General features: G+C 34.2%; 1 protein-coding gene across 3 annotated transcripts; it reads right to left on the reverse strand.

Moving 5' to 3' along the window:
* Nucleotides 1-3,806: 3,806 nt before the first annotated feature.
* On the reverse strand, nt 3,807-24,805 carry LOC110890974 (chaperone protein ClpB1). 3 transcript variants are annotated; one of them, XM_022138632.2, is made up of 4 exons: nt 24,617-24,805; nt 24,193-24,364; nt 4,417-4,472; nt 3,807-4,355 (listed from the first exon to the last, which is right to left on the reverse strand). In XM_022138632.2, the coding sequence occupies exons 1-4, from the start codon at nt 24,706-24,708 to the stop codon at nt 4,352-4,354; spliced, it is 324 nt and encodes a 107-aa protein (XP_021994324.1). In that variant the 5' UTR covers nt 24,709-24,805; the 3' UTR covers nt 3,807-4,351. The 3 variants fall into 3 exon arrangements, with proteins under 3 accessions (XP_021994324.1, XP_021994326.1, XP_021994323.1); XM_022138634.2 differs by lacking the exons at nt 3,807-4,355; nt 4,417-4,472 and adding an exon at nt 23,434-23,700; XM_022138631.2 differs by lacking the exons at nt 3,807-4,355; nt 4,417-4,472 and adding an exon at nt 23,434-24,089.
* Nucleotides 24,806-26,291: the final 1,486 nt, after the last annotated feature.

The raw sequence follows: 26,291 nt of genomic DNA on the forward strand, positions 1-26,291 counted from the left end.
GATCGACAGAAATGATAAGAAGGAATCGATCCAACAAGATCAATTTCAAGAGAATCAGATACAGATTAGAACAAAAATTGATCGAACAAAGATCAATTTCGGAGGAATTGAAACAAATTGAACGAATCAATGCTCAATTTGGATTGGAATTGAAACGGATTAATCGAATTAGCACACAGAACTTTCAAGGATTCGGTAGCTCTGATACCAATTGATGCGTGTGAAATTGGGGAAGAAGAACAGAAGAGAATTAGCTCAACCAAATCGTAATCGTTATTACCAACTAGTCGGTTATTTAACAAAATCAAATGACAATCCCTAACAAACAACTACCAACTTACAATTAGAACCTTATACTCATACAAATTTACAATCTAATCCCTTTGACCTATTAACTTGTAACATATCAACAGTGGGTTGGCCAAAATTTCAAAAAAAAATAAGTGTTATATAATAAGGGTCTCGAGGGGCACAACCTCTCAAACAAAACCATAAACAAACGATATATCATGGAAGGCTTGAGGGGTATCATTAGGCTGAAAATCATTAGTAATCAGTAAACAAGAACATACATGAAGTAGAACTTCATATAGAGTTTTTAGTACTATCTATGATCGTGAAGTGTCATGATCATACATATTTTTTAATATTATTTAAAGGATAAACTGATATTTTTTCTACAAATATTAGCAAAAGATAACAATAACAACGATAATAGCTAATAAGACAAATAGTTTTATTAAATTATAAACCTAAACCATACTAGAAACAAACGATGTGAAATCATAAAATTTCAAAAAAAAAAAAATCCATCCATCTATCCGATTGTATATATAAAATAGACTTAAAACCCGATACAAATATTATCTTATCCGAAAACACTAAGAATATTATCTTATCCGAAAACACTAAGAATATATCTTGAACGTTGATTAATTGAATCAATGGCTAAGATTGGTTACACGTCATCTTAACAAATACTATATTCCTTAATAAGAAAATATGGGTATTATAGTCATTTAGTAATTTTCCATTATAACGAATTCTACCAGGTTTTTAAAACTAAAATAGCTTTTATATACTTTATTATTTCGTAATAAAAGTTATATCGTAAAAGCAAACATTTTTTTATCTTTAACATGATATGAGTATAATGTTGTTATACTTTTTTTATAAAAATTTGACATCTTTTAAAAAGTTACCAAAAAGTGATTTATAACTATGCTACTTATGTTGTAATGTACTGTTATGAAAAATGTCTTGTGCTGGTTTATAAATTTGTATATGTGTTGTTAATTTTATATGTAATTGTTATGTGCTACTATTCTTTTTTTTTTGTGCTGATATTAAAGTCTTGTTTTGAGGTTAACTTGTTCTATGCTATTTATGTAATTGGAATGTCCTCTGATTGATCTACAAAATTCAACATGTATAATAAAATATACAAAAAATAACCTCACAACTACTAGTTCTGACTGTTTATATACTAAATATAATTTGTGTGTGATCCTGAACCTATATTTTTGTTACTGTGAAAAGTAAAACAAAAAGTTGCACATCAATTTATGGTGCACAAGTACATCATGATTTTGTATTATTTAACTATTTTTTTCAATGCTACTTTCGTTAAAATGACTAGCAAGATGTTAGAAACACAATATTACAATCGAAATACAAAGGATCTCTACACCAATCATTCCATACAATATATGTAAGCGATGATCAATTTTTTCATCCAAAGATACCCTAACGCTTTGATGTCCTTGATTTTTTTTGCAATGCTAGCCGATTTGGATGAAAAGTGATTAGTTGCAAAACACATCTTACTTTCCTTGTATTTTGTATATGTTTTTGATAATTTTCGGGTCGTTTTTGGTTATTTATAGCTTGTACTAAGTGGATTATTGTTTTGTTGGTGTTCGTATGCAAAAGGAGTGGAAATCGAGTCAAAATCATGAAGAAAGGGGCACCCGAGGAAAAAACTGAGCAAAACATTACGGCAGGAAAGAGTCTGAACTTCAAACGACCATATATTAAGCTAGAAAATGAGTCACAGGGCGTATGATATACGCATTTGGGGTAGCTCGATGAGACGAAACGTGCAGGATTTGGAAACATTAAGGACAAAACTTATCAATTTTAAAGGTAAAGGACAGCGCCTGAAATTTGGGACAAACATGAAGAACAAAACTTGTAATTTACTCTAAGATACATTTTGCCCCAAAGTCCAAGTATCGGTGGTTAAAGACACTCTAGTTGACATATTCTTAAAAATATTTACTAACCGCCTTCTTTCCTCAATAAAGTACCCATAACAATCTCTCGTTGCAGTAGCACGTGAAGGTACAATAAAATGAGGATTAATAATCTTACAAAATTCCCAAAAACCCACCCGCTCAACAAAAGAAAATGGCAATTCATCAACAATCAACATTTTTACTAAAGCTTTCCTAATCACTTCTTGATTGAACTCCCACAACTTAGGAACTGTTACGGTTTCAACGGAACCATCATCACTAACATGTGTTTTAGACTCAAGATCAAGTAGCTTTTGTTTTTTATCTATATTTGGCGGATAATCTTTGCAAGCATTAATGTGATTTCTTAGGTGAGTAGTACCTCCTTTTGACGAACAACCAATTAGTTTATGACGATAAATACACTCCGCCTAGTCAGGGACATCAGAATCAGTATAATATAATGCTGCCACCATGAAGATCTTTTTTTCAACAAACGGACTGAAGGAGTATCACTTACAGCCGTGGGTGGACATGGGGTTTTCCATCCAATATCTTTTTTTTTTTGGTTTTTGTTTCTTCTTTGAAACCACCTCATTTTCATAAACTAACTCACAATCTGAATTAGTTTCATTAAGATTCTCCATTGAAATAGGTAACTGTACAAGAAAACACATAACAATTCACCAATCAAATCTGGAACAAAAAAACCAGTAGATCTAATACATTAATGAAAACTAACATCCAATATCTAAAGTCTAAATTGATGAATAACAATTTAAATTGTTAAAGCTATTACCTTTTGAAGATCTGACGAAGATGTGAACTCAAAAAGCAAACAATATTCAAGTATCTACAAATCGATTACCATGTAGAGGTTAGATACACATCTCAAACGATCTAGTATATTATATATATACATCTCAAAACATCCGAAAGTTAACGGTTAGATACAGGATTTATAGATGAGAAAGTCGAACCTTTTGTCAGCGGAGACACCGAGACAGATGACGACAGAGAGGGTGCCAGATCGGAGAGGGTCGATGTCGCAGGGAAGAGGGAGCGGCACTGAAGTTTGAGATCCAAAGAGAAACCCTAGTTTTTCTAAGTGTGAATGCGCGTGGTGTGGTGTAATTGTTTTGTTATTGAGTTTTTGAAGTGTTATTTACTTACTGAATAAAAAAAATCGTGATATATAGTATGATATATTAAAATATATCTATTTTATTATTTTTTAAGATTTCGGATTCGGATAATCCGAATATCTGAAAATCTGTAAAACTAACATCCGAATCTGAACCCGAATTTTCGGATATCCGAAATTTCGGATATTTCGGTTTCGGATTCGGATTTTTTTGAACACCCCTACATGTTATTGACGTCCTTTTAAATCATTTCTGTTGACATGAAGTCTTTTACCTTTCATGGGAGTAACTAAAAGTTGTAGTCAATTCTTTTGTTTTTAAATGTGATCTTGGGTTAGTTTTTATTAAAGTTTGAAAGTGTAATTTTAGCTAATATTCTACTTCTTGTGGGTATATCATATGCTAGGAGAAAAAAGAGTACAAAGACACGCCAGTATATCAAATGACTATATAAAGAAAAATTCAAAACGCTATGAACAATAAACACGTTATAATCAAACATGGATTGAGGCAGTCCACAGTAGAAGACATTGTTTCAAACGCTCCCCATCTGTTCTTCTATGAAACCATTTCCATCAAATGTTTTATAAAAAAACAAGTAGTCTCCAAGTGATCCTTGATTTCAGCTCTCAGATGATATAACTGTAAATGGCATGTCCCTTCGAAGACACCTGTTGACTAGAGAGTAGTTAGGAACCATCCTGAAAAAGGTTGATCTTCAGACATTGTGTCCACTGATTTCTTAACATTAGAATTTCTACTTCTTTTTGTGTAGAGGAATCTTGAAGACTTCTCCTGTTGCAAAGTAAACTCTATCTCCTTCCTAGTTGGTACTTCTTTACATTGGCATCTCTATTATAAGTTCATGTCCATGCATTGTAATTTTTTATTTGAAGGCTTTATAAACTTATCATTGCTACCAAGATTTGTCGCTTTTGATCTCTTCATTGATCTTGTTACACAGTAAGTTTATTTATTAATACTAGTAGGTGTGTCCCCAATAGTATTCTTCTATTAGATACCTCACAGCTTATCGACTATCAGCATGTTCTTTGGTAGTTACTCTCAAATCATTAAGTTCTTTTTTAACCTGAATATATGGCACAAGTTAGCCCATTATGGTTAAAAGTTAAAACTAACCAAAAGACTTAAAAAAGAGTATGTTATCAAACTAATGAACTCGAACTCACTTCAACAAGTCGAACTTTGCTTGATGTATCTGTTTCCTTCTCTAAAGCATGGAGCTCAACCTCCAACTGCATCCGTTTCCTTTCAAGATTATCGATTTCTTCAGATTCCAATAAGTGTATGTATATTAATAATTTTACCACTGCGTTCCCATCATAAACCAAATTATTATAAGTAATCATCGTAAATACTCATAAATAATAATGTAAAAAAGAAATAAAATAGATAAGGAAGGATACATGACAATTTAATTTTACCATACCTGACAGCCAGAGTGGTTTCCCTATGAACAATGAACATGTTATGATCCGACACAGATAGACCGAGAGAGATCATAATGTTATTCGTGTCCATTGAAATCACCGACTTATTAATGCAATCGGCTGAGAATTGAAGAACAAAAACGAAAACTTTTATCAAACTCGAGGCAGCGGCGGTCGTGATATTTTTTTTTTTTTCAACGGCGGCCTTGATTTAGGTTAAACGTCGTATATATAGCTGAAAACGCAGGGATTAAACCCTAATCCAAAATTTGCATTATAACCCCTAAATTTTAGTTGTTTCGTATGGGTGCTGCTAAATGCACCCCCTATTTTTTTATTTTTACTGATTATATGATTATACCTTCCCCTTTAACTTTTAAACTAAATACAAATAAACCTTTTATTTTGTTTTCTTACATTTGTTTTAAGTTTGAAAAGATATCTGTTAGTGATTAAATATCATAATGAACTCTTTATTTATAGGATTTAAAAAAAAATGAATTTCTCAACACAAAATTGTCATCACCATTCATACTTATATCAACATTGTTTGTAGCAAATGTGTTGATCTGAGTGTGGTAGTGTATTGAAGTATGGACCTTTTACTTATTTTCTTTTTAATATGTTTATGGTTTGCATTGTAGATTGCAAGTTTTAAAGATGAAAAAGATAAAATTCCTGAGAGTTTACTATCAGGAACTTTTGCTGATTTACCTGCACCTGAAACCAAATGGGAAGAGATGGCACCGGCACCTGAGCCACGCCTTGACGGTGCTTCGATACAAATCAATGAACTCTTTTATGTGTTTTCGGGATATAGAAACCTTGACCATGTAAGAATCACTCTTTGTTTCATGGAAAACTGCATAAATTCTATACAGAACCTTTATTTTGGTAATTTTTGGTAATTATATATATCTATGGAACCCATTAAGTCTAACCACCATCCAAGTCAATATCCACCGTCGGATCATGTTGAAATGAAATCTTAGCCGTTTAAACTCCAAAAAATAACCGCTTTTGGGGCGGTTCCAAGAGGTTATGGTTGGTTTTTGTAGATGGCGGTTACCTCCACCTTTTGCTGCCCACTATCTCCACAACTCAACCATCTAAAATGTCACATTTAACCGTATAAACTCATCTACTTTTAATTTTGTCCGGCTAAACTAAGAAAAAAACTGCTTTCTTGGCAGTTTAGGGAGGTTACACACTACCTCTCCAAAATTGAGGAAGTTATGAATGGTTTCAAGGTTGATTTCTCCCACGTCCCCTCCCCACGTTTCCTGTAACTTCCATATACCCTTCCTTTTAATAGGGATCTCAGACCTGCATTTTTGCCCCATACACAAATACATGTATATTAGAGAGATTAGGATGCAGAGAAATGCAATGGAGACGATGGAGATTAATATCGACAGAAGCCCATTCGGATTTTATGTTCTAGAAATACAAACAAGGTACAGTAATTTGTTTCTCATTTTTTCATGTTTAACTGTTTGATGCTCTACTCTTCACAGTGACGACTTCCCTAAGTTGTCGTTCATCATTTTTCTGCCACTTTGTCGGTCGGCATTCTGGTGTGCGATCTAGAGGTTTCATTTTTCGATTTTGTCCATGATTTTGGTGCAGCAGGCTTAAAGCAATTTTCATGTTGCGATTTTCGCCTTTGGTTATTAAGGTACGGCTTCGTTTAAGCGAGTTGAGGAGGAACTGCCAAAAAAGATCGCCCGCTTTTGAGGTTTCCTTTTTCTCCCCTTTAGATGATTAATTCATCCTTCTTTGCTCAAAATATTACTTTTATACAATTCCGACTATAAAGTAGGCATTACATATGAAAGAGGTATGATGTTTATGGTACCTAAATTTGGTTCTTGGTGGTTTTTACTTATACATCTTATTTTTGAGTTTGAGTTTAGAACTAGATGTTCAACTGTTTCTCATCATACTTTTTTTTAACTCATGGTTTTCATAGTATAGTTATAGTTGAGGTTTTAAACTTATAATATATAAGCTTTCCTGACTTTCTCTGTGCATTACTTTTACATTAATTTGTAAGTTTTGCATTGATTTGAGGCAGATTTTAAAGGAGAATAAGGACAAGAAAGATGCAGGACAGAAAACTTTCAGGTATTGAACTATTTAAATTTAATTGAAAAACCAGATTCTAATCCATTTAGTGTAACAATGTTAATAGATTGTTATTCATCCATTTAGGGTAATAAGGTTAATAGATTGTTTGTTGTTAAATTTAGTGTTCCTTGGTATTGATCTAACCGTCAATCATTGTTTTTTTATGATTAATTTTTAAATTTAATGACATCTTTTATAAGTTGAACCAAACCATTGCACATCTTTGATGCAAATTAATATCAGATTGTATTCCAATCAAAGGAAGAAAAAGTATTAGGGGTGAGCATATTTCGGTTCGGTCCGAAAAAACCCGAAAATCAAAGGAAGAAAAAGTATTAGGGGTGAGCATATTTCGGTTAGGTCCGAAAAAAACCCGAAGTCAAAACCGATATTGGACCCTAACCGATCCCGACCCGATAATAGCAGCATGAAATCGGTTCCCAATTTTGTTCCAAGTCGGTCTCGGGTTGGTTCTCGGTCCATGAAGAAGGAAAACCGTGATCATGTTCAAGGTTATTTTCTATTTTGAGTAAATTCAATTTGGTAGGAAATATGTTAAATATATTAATGTTGGAAACAAGGTGTGGGCTTGCACCGTTGGGAGATTATCAGCCACACCTATTGGCCAAACGGATATGAGACGGACACGTGCTTCATCGTTTCACTATACTCGCCCCATACCGTGCGTAGCACCGAGTTAAACCTCACATTACTCTTAGCAAGCGCATCAAAAATGGGTAGCTGCTCCAAGTTTGCCCTTCAACCAAAAATAGCAAGCTTCTTCGACACCCAGTGGTTCTAACTAAACACCATTAATATTGTCATTTTATACAGGTGATAGGGGTGTTCATGAGCCGATCCGATCCGATCGAGGGTCTGCTCATGCTCGGATTGAATTACAACTGATCTGATCCGATCGGATCGAATTTGCAAAACCGAGCACAAAAGTGATGCTCATGCTCGGATTGAATTGAATCGATCGGATCGTTTTCGCTCGATTTCGCTCAGTTTTTATCAAATCCTAAAAAAATCAAGCGGATCGTTTTCGCTCGATTGAATTATAAGGCTTCGTTCAACAAAAACAAATCCTAACTTAATTAAAACATGTCCAACACTTTGCTAACAAAAGCGATACATAACTAAAATCATGATTCTAAAAATGTGCGTGTGGTGACTGGAGCGGCGATATGTTGCAGGTCTTCGATTATGACTGAAAATTGTTTTAGGAATAGGATTTAGGGTTAGATTTTCATATTAACTATTAAGTTGCGCTGAATATTTTTTGGGCTTTTAGTTTTTTTTTTTTGCTAGTATATTTTTTGGGTTTTTAATCTGGAAAATCTATAATATATATATATATATATATATATATATATTATTAATAATAAAAATAATTCGATATATATATATATATATTATTAATAAAAATAATTCGAGCGAAACCGAGCGATCGACGAGCCAGCGGACCTTTGCTCATGCTTGGATTGAATTTGAATCGGACCGATCCGAGCGGCTCATTTACAAACTGAGCGGAAATCGAACGAGCATTTTTCGAGCAATCGTCGAGCAGTTTGGACAGCCCTAACAGGTGAACATTTTCTTACTCCCTTCAACTATTAGTACTGCCATCATAGGAACATGGGTGCCAATTTTAACCCATTGACTAGCTCATGGGTGGGTTAAGTGTTTTTTTTTTTTTTGCCATGCTAAATATTTATTATTTTGAAATTTAGATTATTTCTTCAACAATAATGTTGTTTTAGTCATCATAGATGGAATATTCTTTTCATATTGTAGTATCATTTTCATGGACGCAATGTATATAATGTTTGCCATGAGAAGATTATCCGCATCCCGATGGTGAATGAAGAGATGATCGTGATTCATGGAGAGAAGCAGGATACGCTTCTACGGACTATTAGTTGTTTGAAGGCACGAAAGTTTTTGCTTAAAGGATGTGTTGCCTTCTTGGCTCATGTTGTGGACAAAGAGGCCGAAGAACTGAAGCTCGAAGATATCCCTGTGGTAAGGGAATATCCTGAAGTCTTCCCCGAAGACTTGCCAAGATTACCGCCCCAACGACAAGTCGAATTCCATATTGACTTGGTTCCAGGCGTCGCGCCTGTAGCCAAAGCACCTTATCGACTTGCGCCTTCAGAGATGCAAGAATTGCCAACGCAGCTTCAGGAGATGCTAGATAAGGGATTTATAAGGCCAATCTTCTCACCTCGGGGAGCTTCAGTGTTGTTTGTCAAGAAGAAGGACGGTAATTTTCGCATGTGTGTTAACTACCGGGAGCTAAACAAGTTAACCACCAAGATTTAGTATCCTTTGCCGAGGATTGATGATTTATTCGACCAACTTCAGGATTCAAGTTACTATTCCAAGATCGATCTTCGATCAGGCTATCGCCAGCAGCGAATTTAGGAAGAAAGTATACCAAAGTACAGTGAGTCAACAATTTGTTTTAAACGTACACTAATATTGTGTTTTCTACACGATGCACAAAACAGTTTTACACAGAATACGAAACTTTGAGAACCTAGGAAACATGTATTTAGGACCTTCGGGAACTTACGTCAAAGCTCATTAAAGGTCATCACTTAGGAACCACGTCCGTTAACTCAAGCAAACCCCATTTTTCTGACGTATATGCTATTTCAGTTAACCAAACAGATAAAGTACTCAAATTTCTTTTATTGAAATTTCCACTTTTGCATCTAGCCAGTAGATTTTTACACCTCTACTCCTCTTAATGGTAGTTGCATCACGACAATTTTCTTCATTAAAGCGAACACTCCTTTGTCTCGATACTTGATCATTTCTTCATTATAGCGAATACTCATTGTTTCATTTCTTGGAAATTCATATGTTACGCATGCACCATTTGTTATGCATGTGGTTTCGTTTCGAATAAGCGCTTCATCAAGGTTCAAATGTTATTTTGCTAAATCTAATTATTGATTTGTGATTCGAATGACCTACATTATTGTAATTGTTGGCTCCTTTGCTATCAAGTCAACACACTTTCTTGAAACTTCTTTTCTTTCAAGTTACATACATGGTTTATCTTGGTAACCATGCCGAAATTCCCTTGTCGATACATACGTTTATTGTCAGATTGCACTGAAACCAAATTCAATTGCTTGAACTCGTCCATTTCGCATATTCAATTCAAGACTTCATATGATGTATTGAAAACATCATATTTAAACTCACCTTTGCAAACGTTTCATCTGTTCCGAGTCATAGTAAACTTGTTTGATCTACGTCTCCGTTAAATTGTTCGTTGATTTCGACACCTTGTGGTGAGGCTTTCACAAGATTGAAGCATGCGCTACTCTCATTTAAACATCTCATACACGGATTTAATTGTTTATTTATTGACTTGCTCTAAATCCGTTCTGTTTTATCATGATTAAAGCAGTCTTAACACAATCGTGTGTCAAGACAATGGTACATAAATTCATTTTATATTCCAGTGTACCTCCTAACGATTCTTTCATCTTCGATCGAATGCTTTGCAGTATTTATTGCTTTTTCATCCTCGATCGAAAATAGTAGTTCTTTGGTGATCTATATTCAATTGAAAAATCCTACGATGCCATTTGAATCAAATTTTCAGGTTTGCTTAATTACACCTTCATTAGGATTCAAATACGGTGAACTTGTTCGGTCACCGCTGTTATAAAATTATGTTATTACGACACCTTGTGGGGTCGGTACAAACTTGTAGCTTATGCTAATCATGGTCACCCGTTTCGCACGAAACTACACATACTTTTGTTTGACTTGTCATTTAAACATTTTTAATGCAACTACGTATTAAGACATTGATACACCAGATTCGATTGTATTTCATTTCGATGTATTCTCGCAATTCAGTAATGTCAATACACTAATTTTATTCATTTATGTAACGCCCTGCGTTTTCATAATTTCCCTATTTAGAAACCATTGCTTGAAATTCTATTTTTGGAAACCTTGTATTCTTGCAATCGTTCCATTCTTTGTAATCATTGTTAAACCGAGACTTGGATCATTAGTGAAACTTGTATTTTGTTACATTTATGTTGTATGCATCCTAATTATGCTCGTATGTTCGATTGGTGAATCGGTTTGTGCTTGAACGTTATTCTTGGAAACTATGTGCTAAACTTGTAATTAAACTAAACTTATGCATTGAACGTGTTTTGAACGAGAACGATACTTGGTTATGACATTTATACGCTTAATGATACTTTGATTTTGATCGTCGTACTTGATTTCACCTTATACTATGCTTTTATATCAAAACAAGTCCCTAAACTATCAAAAATGCATAAAAAAGGATCAAACCTAAACTTCAGGGGCCAAAGTGCAAAAAAATGAAACTTGTCGGAACTAGGGCGCCGCGTGACGCCAAGCCCCCTCGCGCCACGCTAGGCCCCTGTTTCGGCAGAATGTGTTTCTTTGAGCTGTTGTGCACGAAATCCCAAGATTTAAACTCCCCCAATCACCTTTAATCCACCTCTAATCACCTCCAATCATCTTATAACTCTTCCATTATAAATACCCACCTTCTCTAACCCATTTGACACTTTCACAACTCCTAAATCTTCACTAAACTACTCTCTAATCAGATGAGAATCTGAGTTTTGGACAGATTCGTGAAGACTTACAAAAGTGAGTGTAACTTGCTCATTTCTCAACCAAATCACTTGGTTCTTCTTCCTATAGCTTTGTTATGTCCTTGGGTTTGAATCCTTGGTTTTTCCTTGGAAGAATCATGCTTGGATTTGCCCTAAAATAGACTAAAACTTTCTGTTTTGTTTATTATTATTCAACACCTTGTTAATTCTTATCAAACTTGAGCCTACTCATCTCACACCTATGTCCTAATGCTTACAACACTTCTCGTGGTTGGTTAAGCTTAAAAACAAGGTTGAGACATTTAAAAATCAGAGGATTAAACCTCATAAACTTGGTGTTTTGTTTAGGGTTTTAACCCACAAGTCATGTCAAACTTAGACTTTGATGCATGAGTGATTATGGAACAACTTGGGTTGTCCAATATACAATCCTCACATGATTTGATGATTTCTCTTAGCTTAGTTCATTTACATACTTGTATAAACCTTAGTTCGTGACCCTTCATGGTTGTCTTTACATCAAGTGAAGTGGTGAACATCAAAGGGGTGCCTAAATGGAGATTTATTCTTCTACCTCCTACTTGAAATATTGGACCTAAATAATATGTAATATTTAACCTAAGTATAAGCACATACTCATTCGAACCTTTGATGTTAAACTTATGTTTACATGTTAAAGAAGTAGAACATCATCCAAGACCTAAACCTTAATATGATTCTAATGGGTATACTACCCATGAAAAACATTAAATAACCACATTGGTTACCTAGTGTCATATGAGGGTTATAAGGTTTAAAAGATGATTACTTTTATATTTTACTTTATGCTAAGTTATTTCATATTCTTAATCTTCCGTTAAACGCCAAACTCACACACCTACGTTTCCTCGTGTAGAAGGACTAGGTGCTCCAAGCTAATTCATCCACCCACTTACTCTCGGAATCCCAAGTTCAAGACTTGTAAACCGTGAGTATACTCGATCCCTTTTTCCCCTTTACACTTTGGGATGCAACATGTATACCTATTCAAAACAACTTTTATGCTTAAACAAAACATACTCTATCTATGAACGTGACATGAAACTATTGTGAATATTTGCTATGCTTGTATGCTCTATGAACGATTTGGAACGTTATATGCTCATTAACTTTTCTAGCCCACCTTAACAATTATAGCGCTATAGGATTAACGCCCCGCCCGCTATTCTATTGGGTATTGTTATGTTAAACATTACCACCCCGCTAAACTATTGGGATTAGGCTATTTTATGCGTTGTATTCTTGGGTTTGATCATATAGTACGCCAAAATTGCATTGCTAGTAAATTTATTCACTATGTAACATGTTGGATATGAGTTTTTATTCTATTATGCTATGTAGTCAAACTTGTATACTCGCCTTTGCTTTTGCATTGAACTCTATTTTAATACATGTTGCAGGTTAATTATTGAGATGATATGCAAGACGAAACAAGGTTTAGGGTGGACTAGATACACACCTAGATTAATCTATCTTTTGTTGTTATGTTACAATTTGAAACAATGTTGCTATTTTTATTTGAATCTTGTATGACATTTAGTCTTGAAATGAAATTTTGAATTAAATTAATATTGTCACATAGTGTTATGATGTTTTGAGCAATTTGTGCGTCTCATCCCGATGTTTCCGCCATCGGTTGGGGTGTGACAGATTGGTATCAGAGCCATAACTATAGGGAATTAGGAAAAATTGCCATGCTTTTGCCCTAATCTATAGTTCTAGGAATTTTTGCCTCTTATTTGTTGTTTAAAACTTTTGTACTCTACCATGCATGCTTCCTAGCTATACTTTCGATTAAAATTATGTGCCTTTCCTAAGGCTAACACGAATACACTTATGCTATTTTTATACTCTTGTAACATCAACGAGAAGAATTTACCAAAATAGGCGTGAAACCCACAATTTGGTAAACGACTCTCATTCTACCTTAAACTATTTTTGCACGAAATTTCACCATTAAGCTAGGAGTGATATCCACAACTTAATGGTAATTTCCATTTCAACTCTAGTGGACCCTCGTCAAAGTGTCAAAATTTTATTTTTGATCAACGAGTACCAACCACATTTAGGGTACGAAATCGTCAAGTTAGGGGTGAAACCCGCATCTCGTCGATTAAGTCCCATTCCTCGATTTTATTCTCGCCAAAGTCCCGAATGTTTCAATCATTTAGAGATGTGTAGTAACCGGAAGGGTAAGATACCGTTAATCGCTTCTCGACGAGAGTATCTTACTTATAGGCCAAAGCACAATATCTCTAATTCGAAAGAACTTTCGACCCACTTTGGAATATTCGACGTTTCTCTACCCGAAACAATCCAATGTTTTATTGAGCCTCTCTTTTATGTAATCTCAATTTATATGTGATTTTATACTTGAACGTTCGTTCATTTCAAAATGTCGTTTTAATCATTTTGCACGTTATCGCAATCACGAACAATAATAATTCCTCTCGAACAAACTAAATTTATGATGCTTTCATTTATTCATGTTATGCTATGTGAAACTCATGATTATGCTATATGAGATGTCTTAATCTTTTATGCTATGTAAATAAAGCTTGAACCCTTTATGCTATGTGACCCTTTATGCTATGTGATCATTTCATTTTCTTAAACAAACATTATGACCAAGTCTCACCTATTCCCTCTTTTCGAATTCGAATTATTTTTGAAATTTCACTTTTACGCATATATCGTACAAATACTTTATCATACATTTATACATTATTCACATACATGATTTCACGTAATTTTATTTATACCCCTTGTAACAATTAATGGAGACATATCATCAAGATGGGAGTGATTTCCTTACCTTGACGACTAACTCCGTTTCTTTTCTCATCTTACAACGACCTCGCCAACGAATTAGGGGTGATTCCCTTACCTAGGTGATCGTTACCAATATTTTCCTTAATGGACTATATTACGTAAACATGATCACGTTTATATCTAAATCGTTTATCATTAGCCAAATCCCTATTTATTTCAACATGCATTGTTTATATGAACGAATTCCTTATTCTACAATCTATTTTTATATAGCTCACACACACAAAATTCTTAACCTTTACCATAAACGCTTATTCCTCGATTTTCAAAATTTACGAAATGCTACTTATCAACCTAGTTGGTTTAATAAATCCATTGCCCACGAAATTTTGTATTCAACATAACTATTGAAAAAGGCTCATCTTATGTCCTTAAACTAGAGATTTTCTATTTTTAATTGGGAATCGAACCAACTTTTTCACGCACACCTACAAAATACTACCAATGTTATTCAATCATTTACTAAAATTTCTTTCAAAATCAGTAAAATGTTTTATTAAAGATGCTTTTTCAACAATCACTAAGATTGTATACCAAAACCCTTTTTCTTAAGAATCAACGTTGTCACAAAAATCTCTAAACTTCGAATTTCTTCTTTAATGCAAGATCATTTAAAACGATGCAAACTTATTTACTTCTAGAACCTTTTCAACCATTATTCAATACGTCAATTTAATTTAAAATGTGTGGGCAAGGAAACTTCATAAGAATCAACCATCTTCAACGTATGTAAATCCTTTTTTTTACACAAGAGTAGCATTTCCTTTCTTTCACAAAGTATAACACACATAACCAATAGATATTTTATACTCTTTTTACATTTATGAACTAGATTCTATATTTCATGTCAACTCAATCTATTTTGATTTTAATTAAACTTCACGCTTTGCTCAAACGACTATACATGCATACCATCTTACGCGTTTTAGTTTATATCTCGCGTCAATTTCGCAAATACTACTCGTTTTTGTTTTCTTTTATACTCAGAACTTCTTAATCTTTTACATACTTAAATTCATATACTACGATTAATACCGTAGACAAAATCCTTACCTCTCACACTAACATTCATATTCGTACATTTTACGTTATACCCATATGTTACACATATATTCAAATTTATATTCATCTAACTATACTTACACTCACATTTATACAATTGTGTCTACACAAATATTCATATTCATGTTTACACTCATACATCCTACTTATACCTATATCTGTACAACTATGCTTAAACCTATATTCACTCTCATATATATTTCATTCATACTAAATTAATTATGATTACACTTATATTCATAGTGATACTCGCATTTATACAATTTATGTTATACTCGCGCTCATATATATACTCTCATTCTCATATGATTTATATTTGGGCTCACGTTCACTCATTTTTGTACTCACATTTATACCCGCTTTTTACACACGTTGTGCTTGTGCTCATACTCTTGTCATACGTTTTTGTGTTTATGCTCACATGCGTACTCATATTTAAACTTATACTATGCTCATGATTTATTCATACTTAAAATTTATACTTTCGCACCTATACGCGAGCGAAACCGGAGGGATTCGCTTACGTTGGTCTTATACTATTTGGAACACAAACGTACTTATATGCTACATTTCTATACACTCGCAATCTTATTCTTAAAATTTATGCATACCTTGATTCATACGCAACTAGTACAAGATATGCGGATCATGCGATGATTGGTATAATCGCGGGTGCACACGGGGTTATAGTAATGGTCGTATGAGAACCATAGAGTGTACTACTATGTATGGTAAGGCACAGAACGTAACATTACACGAAATATGAAACAGATGCAACGTGGTCAAAACATGGTGGATACGCCGCTGGTACTTCCTATATATAAGTGTTTTCACCATGTTACCAAAATTTCATAAAACGTGCTATGAGAAATTCAGTGTTTTACAGACCATTTAGACCTGTTATAACCTTAGACAACTCATAAACGCATTGATAAACGCGCGACATCCGATTATCCATGACGAGACTTCATCTTTAACACGCTACTTTCATCTATCTAATACTTATATCATTCTTATACATGCATTCGTTTATTAAGAATCAATCGTCCACTTCTATACTTCTAGTATTCTCCATTATTTTTGTCTTTTATACGAACCTCGTTAACAATCAAGTCTGTTAAACCGTCCTCCTATTCTTATTTCTTATATAGACGTACTTAGTAAACCATTATCACTTTATTCAAAGTACTAGGCCTTGTCGTTCTCCAAAACTTCATACTTTTCAAAACACTTCAAATTTTCAAAGATCCATTTCTTAATAATCACCTTATTGCCAAAACTTTTTCAAGCCTTCCTCTTCAATAAATTTCGGGACGAAATTTCCTAAAGGAGGGGAGACTGTAACGCCCTGCGTTTTCATAATTTCCCTATTTAGAAACCATTGCTTGAAATTCTATTTTTGGAAACCTTGTATTCTTGTAATCGTTCCATTCTTTGTAATCATTGTTAAACCGAGACTTGGATCATTAGTGAAACTTGTATTTTGTTACATTTATGTTGTATGCATCCTAATTATGCTCGTATGTTCGATTAGTGAATCAGTTTGTGCTTGAACGTTATTCTTGGAAACTATGTGCTAAACTTGTAATTAAACTAAACTTATGCATTGCACGTGTTTTGAACGATAACGATACTTGGTTATGACATTTATACGCTTAATGATACTTTGATTTTGATCGTCGTACTTGATTTCACCTTATACTATGCTTTTATATCAAAACAAGTCCCTAAACTATCAAAAATGCATCAAAAAGGATCAAACCTAAACTTCAGGGGCCAAAGTGCAAAAAAATGAAACTTGTCGGAACTAGGGCGCCGCGTGACGCCAAGCCCCCTCGCGTCACGCTAGGCCTCTGTTTCGGCAGAATGTGTTTCTTTGAGCTGTTGTGCACGAAATCCCAAGATTTAAACTCCCCCAATCACCTTTAATCCACCTCTAATCACCTCCAATCATCTTATAACTCTTCCATTATAAATACCCACCTTCTCCAACCCATTTGACACTTTCACAACTCCTAAAACTTCACTAAACTACTATCTAATCAGCTGAGAATCTGAGTTTTGGACAGATTCGTGAAGACTTACAAAAGTGAGTGTAACTTGCTCATTTCTCAACCAAATCACTTGGTTCTTCTTCCTATTGCTTTGTTATGTCCTTGGGTTTGAATCCTTGGTTTTTCCTTGGAAGAATCATGCTTGGATTTGCCCTAAAATGGACTAAAACTTTCTGTTTTGTTTATTATTATTCAACAACTTGTTAATTCTTATCAAACTTGAGCCTACTCATCTCACACCTATGTCCTAATGCTTACAACACTTCTCGTGGTTGGTTAAGCTTAAAAACAAGGTTGAGACATTTAAAAATCAGAGGATTAAACCTCATAAACTTGGTGTTTTGTTTAGGGTTTTAACCCACAAGTCATGTCAAACTTAGACTTTGATGCATGAGTGATTATGGAACAACTTGGGTTGTCCAATATACAATCCTCACATGATTTGATGATTTCTCTTAGCTTAGTTCATTTACATACTTGTATAAACCTTAGTTCGTGACCCTCCTTGGTTGTCTTTACATCAAGTGAAGTGGTGAACATCAAAGGGGTGCCTAAATGGAAGCTTAGTCTTCCTACCCCATACATGACATCCTTGTAACTAGAGGTGCCTAAATGGAGATTTATTCTTCTACCTCCTACTTGAAATATTAGACCTAAATAATATGTAATATTTAACCTAAGTATAAGCACATACTCATTCGAACCTTTGATGTTAAACTTATGTTTACATGTTAAAGAAGTAGAACATCATCCAAGACCTAAACCTTAATATGATTCTAATGGGTATACTACCCATGAAAAACATTAAATAACCACATTGGTTACCTAGTGTCATATGAGGGTTATAAGGTTTAAAAGATGATTACTTTTATATTTTACTTTATGCTAAGTTATTTCATATTCTTAATCTTTCGTTAAACGCCAAAGTCACACACCTACGTTTCCTCGTGTAGAAGGACTAGGTGCTCCAAGCTAATTCATCCACCCACTTACTCTCGGAATCCCAAGTTCAAGACTTATAAACCGTGAGCATACTCGATCCCTTTTTCCTCTTTACACTTTGGGATGCAACATGTATACCTATCCAAAACAACTTTTATGCTTAAACAAAACATACTCTATCTATGAACGTAACATGAAACTATTGTGAATATTTGCTATGCTCTATGAACGATTTGGAACATTATATGCTCATTAACTTTGCTAGCCCACCTTAACAATTATAGCGCTATAGGATTAACGCCCCGCCCGCTATTCTATTGGGTATTGTTAAGTTAAACATTACCACCCCGCTAAACTATTGGGATTAGGCTATTTTATGCGTTGTATTCTTGGGTTTGATCATATAGTACGCCAAAATTGCATTGCTAGTAAATTTATTCACTATGTAACATGTTGGATATGAGTTTTTATTCTATTATGCTATGTAGTCAAACTTGTATACTCGCCTTTGCTTTTGCTTTGAACTTTATTTTAATACATGTTGCAGGTTAATTATTGAGATGATATGCAAGACAAAACAAGGTTTAGGGTGGACTAGATACACACCTAGATTAATCTATCTTTTGTTGTTATGTTACAATTTGAAACAATGTTGCTATTTTTATTTGAATCTTGTATGACATTTAGTCTTGAAATGAAATTTTGAATTAAATTAATATTGTCACATAGTGTTATGATGTTTTGAGCAATTTGTTCGTCTCATCCCGATGTTTCCGCCATCGGTTGGGGTGTGACAATTTATTTGTTCGGAAGTCGACGGATCATTTTTCATGTCGTTATTACATTTGAGCTTGCTAATTCTGACTTCGTTTAGCGGATGTTATTGTTATTAGAACTCATTTGCATATTGTAAACGATCCCTTTGAAATTTATCGGTCAAAACTCCTCTTTTATTGAACCCCTGTTAACTAAGTTACACTAGATTGTACATCTATACGTCTCGTATCCCTTGACGTCAAATTCTGAAAGACATACCTTTTAACCGTTGGGTTCTTAATGTTGTAATATGTCCTTGGATTCACCTAATTCAATAGGTTTTGATTCGGTTTCGTGGTTAAGCACTTTGGTATTATTCAAATCCATACACGCATATGGTAACCCTAAGGAGTTAATGTATCCTAGAACTTGCCAGAAACCAAGTATTACACTAGTATAGTGTGTAGGAAAGTAAGGATCACAAAACTGTCTTCCTAGTGATAGTATAAGTGTCGGAAAGTGCCTAAAACTCACATAAACTGCAGAATTCTGCAGAAAATCAGCAAAATCAGCATTTAAACACACTAATATCATGCAGAAAAATGGTTAAATGGTCCGAATGCTTTCCTAAGTGTCGGGAATCAAAACTGTCACAAAAGATAACATAAAGCACACTAAACTGTGTAATTTAACACCTTAACGAACCGGTAACCAACCGGACACTACCCGAAGCACCAAATTTTCACTAGAAGCATTGTTTTAACATTACCAAGCTAGTTATGGTCCACGAACATCATAACACACTATATAAATATCTAATAACTAAATCCCTAACTAGACACTTGATTTCTAACTATGAACTAACCATTTAGTTGAAACCTAGCCTATACCCCCTAGCTTACGGCCCAACAAGGACCCCACCATAGAGATTTTATTTTGATTAAATATTAGATCATCTTGGTTTTTTTTTGACACTAAAACCATTGGAAAATCTTGTGAAGTTGGATTTATAAGTAAACCACTAGTATCATAACCATCATTCATCAACATCACACAACACACACACTCCTCTTCTCCTCCCTTCACCTCACGGCCGAGAATAACCACCCACACACCACCATCATTCAATCATCTTCATCCAATTCTACATATACTCAAGGGTGTTAGAAGGTGCACAAGGAAGCTTGGAGCTTTCGGAAGTTGAAGAACCTTCACCATTTGCTTTTATCCACTTCTTTTCTTCTCTTGATTATCCCTAGCCTTGAGCTAGTGGTAAGAACATCATATACTCCATTTTACATCTTGTTTAAGTGGTTAAAAGGTGATACATGTTGTTAATCATAAAGAACACTAAGAAACTTGAACATGAAACATGAACATAAGCTTAATATCTTAAGAAATCATGTTGTTTAGTGTTGAATGTGCTACTTGATGATTGATTGTTTATGTTAATGATGTAGATCATCATATGATCTTCCTAGATGATGATTAAAAACATAATCTAGCAAGATGAGATGATGAAAATGTTAGAGATCAATGGATGATCCTCTCATAAGTCATGAACTAGAAAGAATAATTGGTTTTCTTGTTAAGTGATGATTAAAGTAAGATGTAAGTCTTGTAAATCTAAGATTACAAGAATGATTTTTCAAGAAATCAAGTTAAAAATACAAAGTTTACTTAATCTTGGTTCTTAAAGAAATCAACCATGTTTTTAAAGGATAAACAAGTGTAGAAACACATATTTAACAAGAAAAATCCAAGAAGAAGCATTTTTAGAAAATGTGATTATAAGTTGTAAAGAACTAACTTCTTTAAAAATGATGTTTTTAAAGAAACAACCACACTTTAAAGGGTAACTAAGCTTACTAAACACACTAGTAAGTTACTACAAATTTTTGTAAATTTTCAAGTTCATGAAGTAGTAATTATTTTCAAAATTGGTAACAAGCTAGTAACATCAATCCAATCATCCTCGTGCATTAACCTACCCACACACTTCCTAATCTCTTTTTCACAACCAGAATCCTTTAATAGCAAGTTAGAAAATGCTTTTTTGAACTTAATAGCAGATTCTAACATTAGATACGTGGAGTTTCATCTAGTCTTAACATCCAAACACACCAAACTCTTGCTTTCTATTTTCTCTTCTTCAACACAAACTAGAAATTTTTGAAGTCTATTTTACCAAAGCACGAATTTTCTTGATCGGTAAACTTAAAGTAGTAAGCCCATCTTTATCAACTAGGTTTAAAATATGAGCTGCACATCTCATATGCAAAAACTCCACCTTCAAGACACCACATTCCCAATGATTAAAAACTTTTTGTAAATATTGAATAGCTATATCATTGGAGCTAGCATTATCTACCGTCACAGTCAAAACATTATTCAAACCCCATTCAGTCAAACATTTTTCAACTGCTCTCCCTATTAAAACCCAAGAATGACCAACAATTGGACAAAAATTTATAATTCTCTTATATAGATTCCAATCGTCATCTATGAAATGGGCAGTCAAACACATATAAGATAAATTTTGCCCCGAAGTCCAAGTATCGGTGGTTAAACACACTCTAGTTGACATATTCTTAAAAATATTTACTAACCGCCTTCTTTCCTCAATAAAGTACCCATAACAATCTCTCGTTGCAGTAGCACGTGAAGGTACAATAAAATAAGGATTAATAACCATATAAAACCCACCCGCTCAACAAAAGAAAATGGCAATTCATCAACAGTCAACATTTTTACTAAAGCTTTCCTAATCACTTCTTGATTGAACTCCCACAACTTAGGAACTGTTACGGTTTCAACGGAACCGTCATCACTAACATGTGTTTTAGACTCAAGATTAAGTAGCTTTTGTTTTTTTATCTATATTTGGCGGATAATCTTTGCAAGCATTAATGTGATTTCTTAGGTGAGTAGTACCTCCTTTTGACGAATAACCATTTAGTTTATGACGATAAATACACTCCGCCTTGTTGGGGACATTAGAATCAGTATAATGCTGCCACCATGAAGATCTTTTTTTCAACAAACGGACTGATGGAGTATCACTTACAGCCGTGGGTGGACATGGGGGTTTTCCATCCAATATCTTTTTTTTGGTTTTTGTTTCTTCTTTGAAACCACCTCATTTTCAGAAACTAACTCACAATCTGAATTAGTTTCATTAAGATTCTCCATCGGAATAGGTAACTGTACAAGAAAACACATAACAATTCACCAATCAAATCTGGAACAAAAAAAAATCAGTAGATCTAATACATTAATGAAAACTAACATCCAATATCTAAAGTCTAAATTGATGAATAACAATTTAAATTGTTAAAGCTATTACCTTTTGAAGATCTGACGAAGATGTGAACTCAAATAGCAAACAATATCCAAGTATCTACAAATCGATTACCATGTAGAGGTTAGATACACATCTCAAACGATCTAGTATATTATATATATACATCTCAAAACATCCGAAAGTTAATGGTTAGATACAGGATTTATAGATGAGAAAGTCGAACCTTTTGTCAGCGGAGACACCGAGACAGATGACGACGGAAGGACGCCGGATCGGAGAGGGTCGATGTCGCAGGGAAGAGGGAGCGGCGCTGAAGTTAGAGATCCAAAGAGAAACCCTAGTTTTTCTAAGTGTGAATGCGCGTCGTGTGGTGTAATTGTTTTGTTATTGAGTTTTTGAAGTGTTATTTACTTATTGAACAAAAAAAACGTGATATATAGTATGATATATTAAAATATATCTATTTTATTATTTTTTAAGATTTCGGATTCGGATAATCCGAATATCCAAAAATCTGTAAAACTAACACCCAAATCCGAACCCGAATTTTCGGATTATCTGATTTTCGGATATTTCGGATACGGGTTTTCGGATATTTCGGATTCGGTTTTGGATTCGGATTTTTTTGAACACCCCTACATGTTATTGACGTCCTTTTAAATCATTTATGTTGACATGAAGTCTTTTGCCTTTCATGGGGAGTAACTAAAAGTTGTAGGCAATTCTTTTGTTTTTAAATGTGATCTTGGGTAAGTTTTTATTAAAGTTTGAAAGTGTAATTTTAGCTAATATTCTACTTCTTGTGGCTATATCATATGCTAGGAGAAAAAAGAGTACAAAAACACGCCAGTATATCAAATGACTATATAAAGAAAAATTCAAAACGCTATGAACAATCAACACGTTATAATCAAACATGGATTGAGGCAGTCCACAATAGAAGACATTGTTTCAAACGCTCCCCGTCTGTCCTTCTATGAAATCATTTCCATCAAATGTTTTATAAAAAAACAAGTAGTCTCCAACTGATCCTTGATTTCAGCTCTCAGATGATATAACTGTAAATGGCATGTCCCTTCGAAGACACCTGTTGACTAGAGAGTAGTTAGGAACCATCCTGAAAAAGGTTGATCTTCAGACATTGTGTCCACTGATTTCTTAACATTTGAATTTCTACTTCTTTTTGTGTAGAGGAATCTTGAAGACTTCTCCTGTTGCAAAGTTAACTCTATCTCCTTCCTATTTGGTACTTCTTTACATTGGCATCTCTATTATAAGTTCATGTTCATGCATTGTAATTTTTTATTTGAAGGCTTTATAAACTTATCATTGCTACCAAGATTTGTCGCTTTTGATCTCTTCATTGATCTTGTTACACAATAAGTTTATTTATTAATACTAGTAGGTGTGTCCCCAATAGTATTCTTCTACTAGATACCTCACAGCTTATCGACTATCGGCATGTTCTTTGGTGATTACTCTCAAATCATTAAGTTCTTTTTTAACCTGAATATATGGCACAAGTTAGCCCATTATGGTTAAAAGTTAAAACGACTAACCAAAAGACTTAAAAAAGAGTATGTTATCAAACTAATGAACTCGAACTCACTTCAACAAGTCGAACTTTGCTTGCTGTATCTGTTTCCTTCTCTAAAGCATGGAGCTCAACCTCCAACTGCATCCGTTTCCTTTCAAGATTATCGATTTCTTCAGTCTTCTGACTGTCTAATTGTACCCTCACATTTGCACATGCTTCATCCACAAGATCAATAGCCAACGTGCTGCATATAGTCAGATTCCAATAAGTGTATGTATATTAATATTTTATGACCACACCAGCCAAAATAATAAAAAAACATCCACTTTTTCTAACAACCTGAGAGATCGATCAACATGACAATTTAATTTTACCACTGCGTTCCCATCATAAACCAAATTATTATAAGTAATCATCGTAAATACTCATAAATAATAATGTAAAAAAGAAATAAAATAGATAAGGAAGGATACATGACAATTTAATTTTACCATACCTGACAGCCAGAGTGGTTTCCCTATGAACAATGAACATGTTATGATCCGACACAGATAGACCGAGAGAGATCATAATGTTATTCGTGTCCATTGAAATCACCGACTTATTAATGCAATCGGCTGAGAATTGAAGAACAAAAACGAAAACTTTTATCAAACTCGAGGCAGCGGCGGTCGTGATATTTATTTTTTTTTCAACGGCGGCCTTGATTTAGGTTAAACGTCGTATATATAGCTGAAAACGCAGGGATTAAACCCTAATCCAAAATTTGCATTATAACCCCTAAATTTTAGTTGTTTCGTATGGGTGCTGCTAAATGCACCCCCTATTTTTTTATTTTTACTGATTATATGATTATACCTTCCCCTTTAACTTTTAAACTAAATACAAATAAACCTTTTATTTTGTTTTCTTACATTTGTTTTAAGTTTGAAAAGATATCTGTTAGTGATTAAATATCATAATGAACTCTTTATTTATAGGATTTAAAAAAAAATGAATTTCTCAACACAAAATTGTCATCACCATTCATACTTATATCAACATTGTTTGTAGCAAATGTGTTGATCTGAGTGTGGTAGTGTATTGAAGTATGGACCTTTTACTTATTTTCTTTTTAATATGTTTATGGTTTGCATTGTAGATTGCAAGTTTTAAAGATGAAAAAGATAAAATTCCTGAGAGTTTACTATCAGGAACTTTTGCTGATTTACCTGCACCTGAAACCAAATGGGAAGAGATGGCACCGGCACCTGGCCACGCCTTGACGGTGCTTCGATACAAATCAATGAACTCTTTTATGTGTTTTCGGGATATAGAAACCTTGACCATGTAAGAATCACTCTTTGTTTCATGGAAAACTTCATAAATTCTATACAGAACCTTTATTTTGGTAATTTTTGGTAATTATATATATATCTATGGAACCTATTAAGTCTAACTACCATCCAAGTCAATATCCATCGTCGGATCATGTTGAGATGAAATCTTAGCCGTTTAAACTCCAAAAAATAACCGCTTTTGGGGCGGTTCCAAGAGGTTATGGTTGGTTTTTGTAGATGGCGGATACCTCCACCTTTTGCTGCCCACTATCTCCACAACTCAACCATCTAAAATGTCACATTTAACCGTATAAACTCATCTACTTTTAATTTTGTCCGGCTAAACTAAGAAAAAACTGCTTTCTTGGCAGTTTAGGGAGGTTACACACTACCTCTCCAAAATTGAGGAAGTTATGAACGGTTTCAAGGTTGATTTCTCCCACGTCCCCTCCCCACGTTTCCTCTAACTTCCATATACCCTTCCTTTTAATAGGGATCTCAGACCTGCAGTTTTGCCCCATACACAAATACAAGTATATTAGAGAGATTAGGATGCAGAGAAATGCAATGGAGACGATGGAGATTAATATCGACAAAAGCCCATTCAGATTTTATGTTCTAGAAATACAAACAAGGTACAGTAATTTGTTTCTTATTTTTTCATGTTTAACTGTTTGATGCTCTACTCTTCACAGTGACGACTTCCCTAAGTTGTCGTTCATCATTTTTCTGCCACTTTGTCGGTCGGCATTCCGGTGTGCGATCTAGAGGTTTCATTTTTCTCGATTTTGTCCATGATTTTGGTGCAGCAGGCTTAAAGCAATTTTCATGCTGCGATTTTGGCCTTTGGTT

Source organism: Helianthus annuus, chromosome 11 (genome assembly GCF_002127325.2).
Source record: "Helianthus annuus cultivar XRQ/B chromosome 11, HanXRQr2.0-SUNRISE, whole genome shotgun sequence".
NCBI classification, from domain to species: domain Eukaryota; kingdom Viridiplantae; phylum Streptophyta; class Magnoliopsida; order Asterales; family Asteraceae; genus Helianthus; species Helianthus annuus.

Bases quoted from the DNA above. Each gene is read 5' to 3' on its own strand.
- LOC110890974 (XM_022138632.2), bottom strand. From the start codon at position 24,708: ATGGACACGAATAACATTATGATCTCTCTCGGTCTATCTGTGTCGGAT. The intron at 24,365-24,616 runs GTATGGTAAAAT...GACTATATGCAG, and splicing joins GAAACCACTCTGGCTGTCAG to CACGTTGGCTATTGATCTTG. The intron at 4,473-24,192 runs GTGAGTTCGAGT...CCATATATTCAG, and splicing joins GCAAAGTTCGACTTGTTGAA to GTTAAAAAAGAACTTAATGA.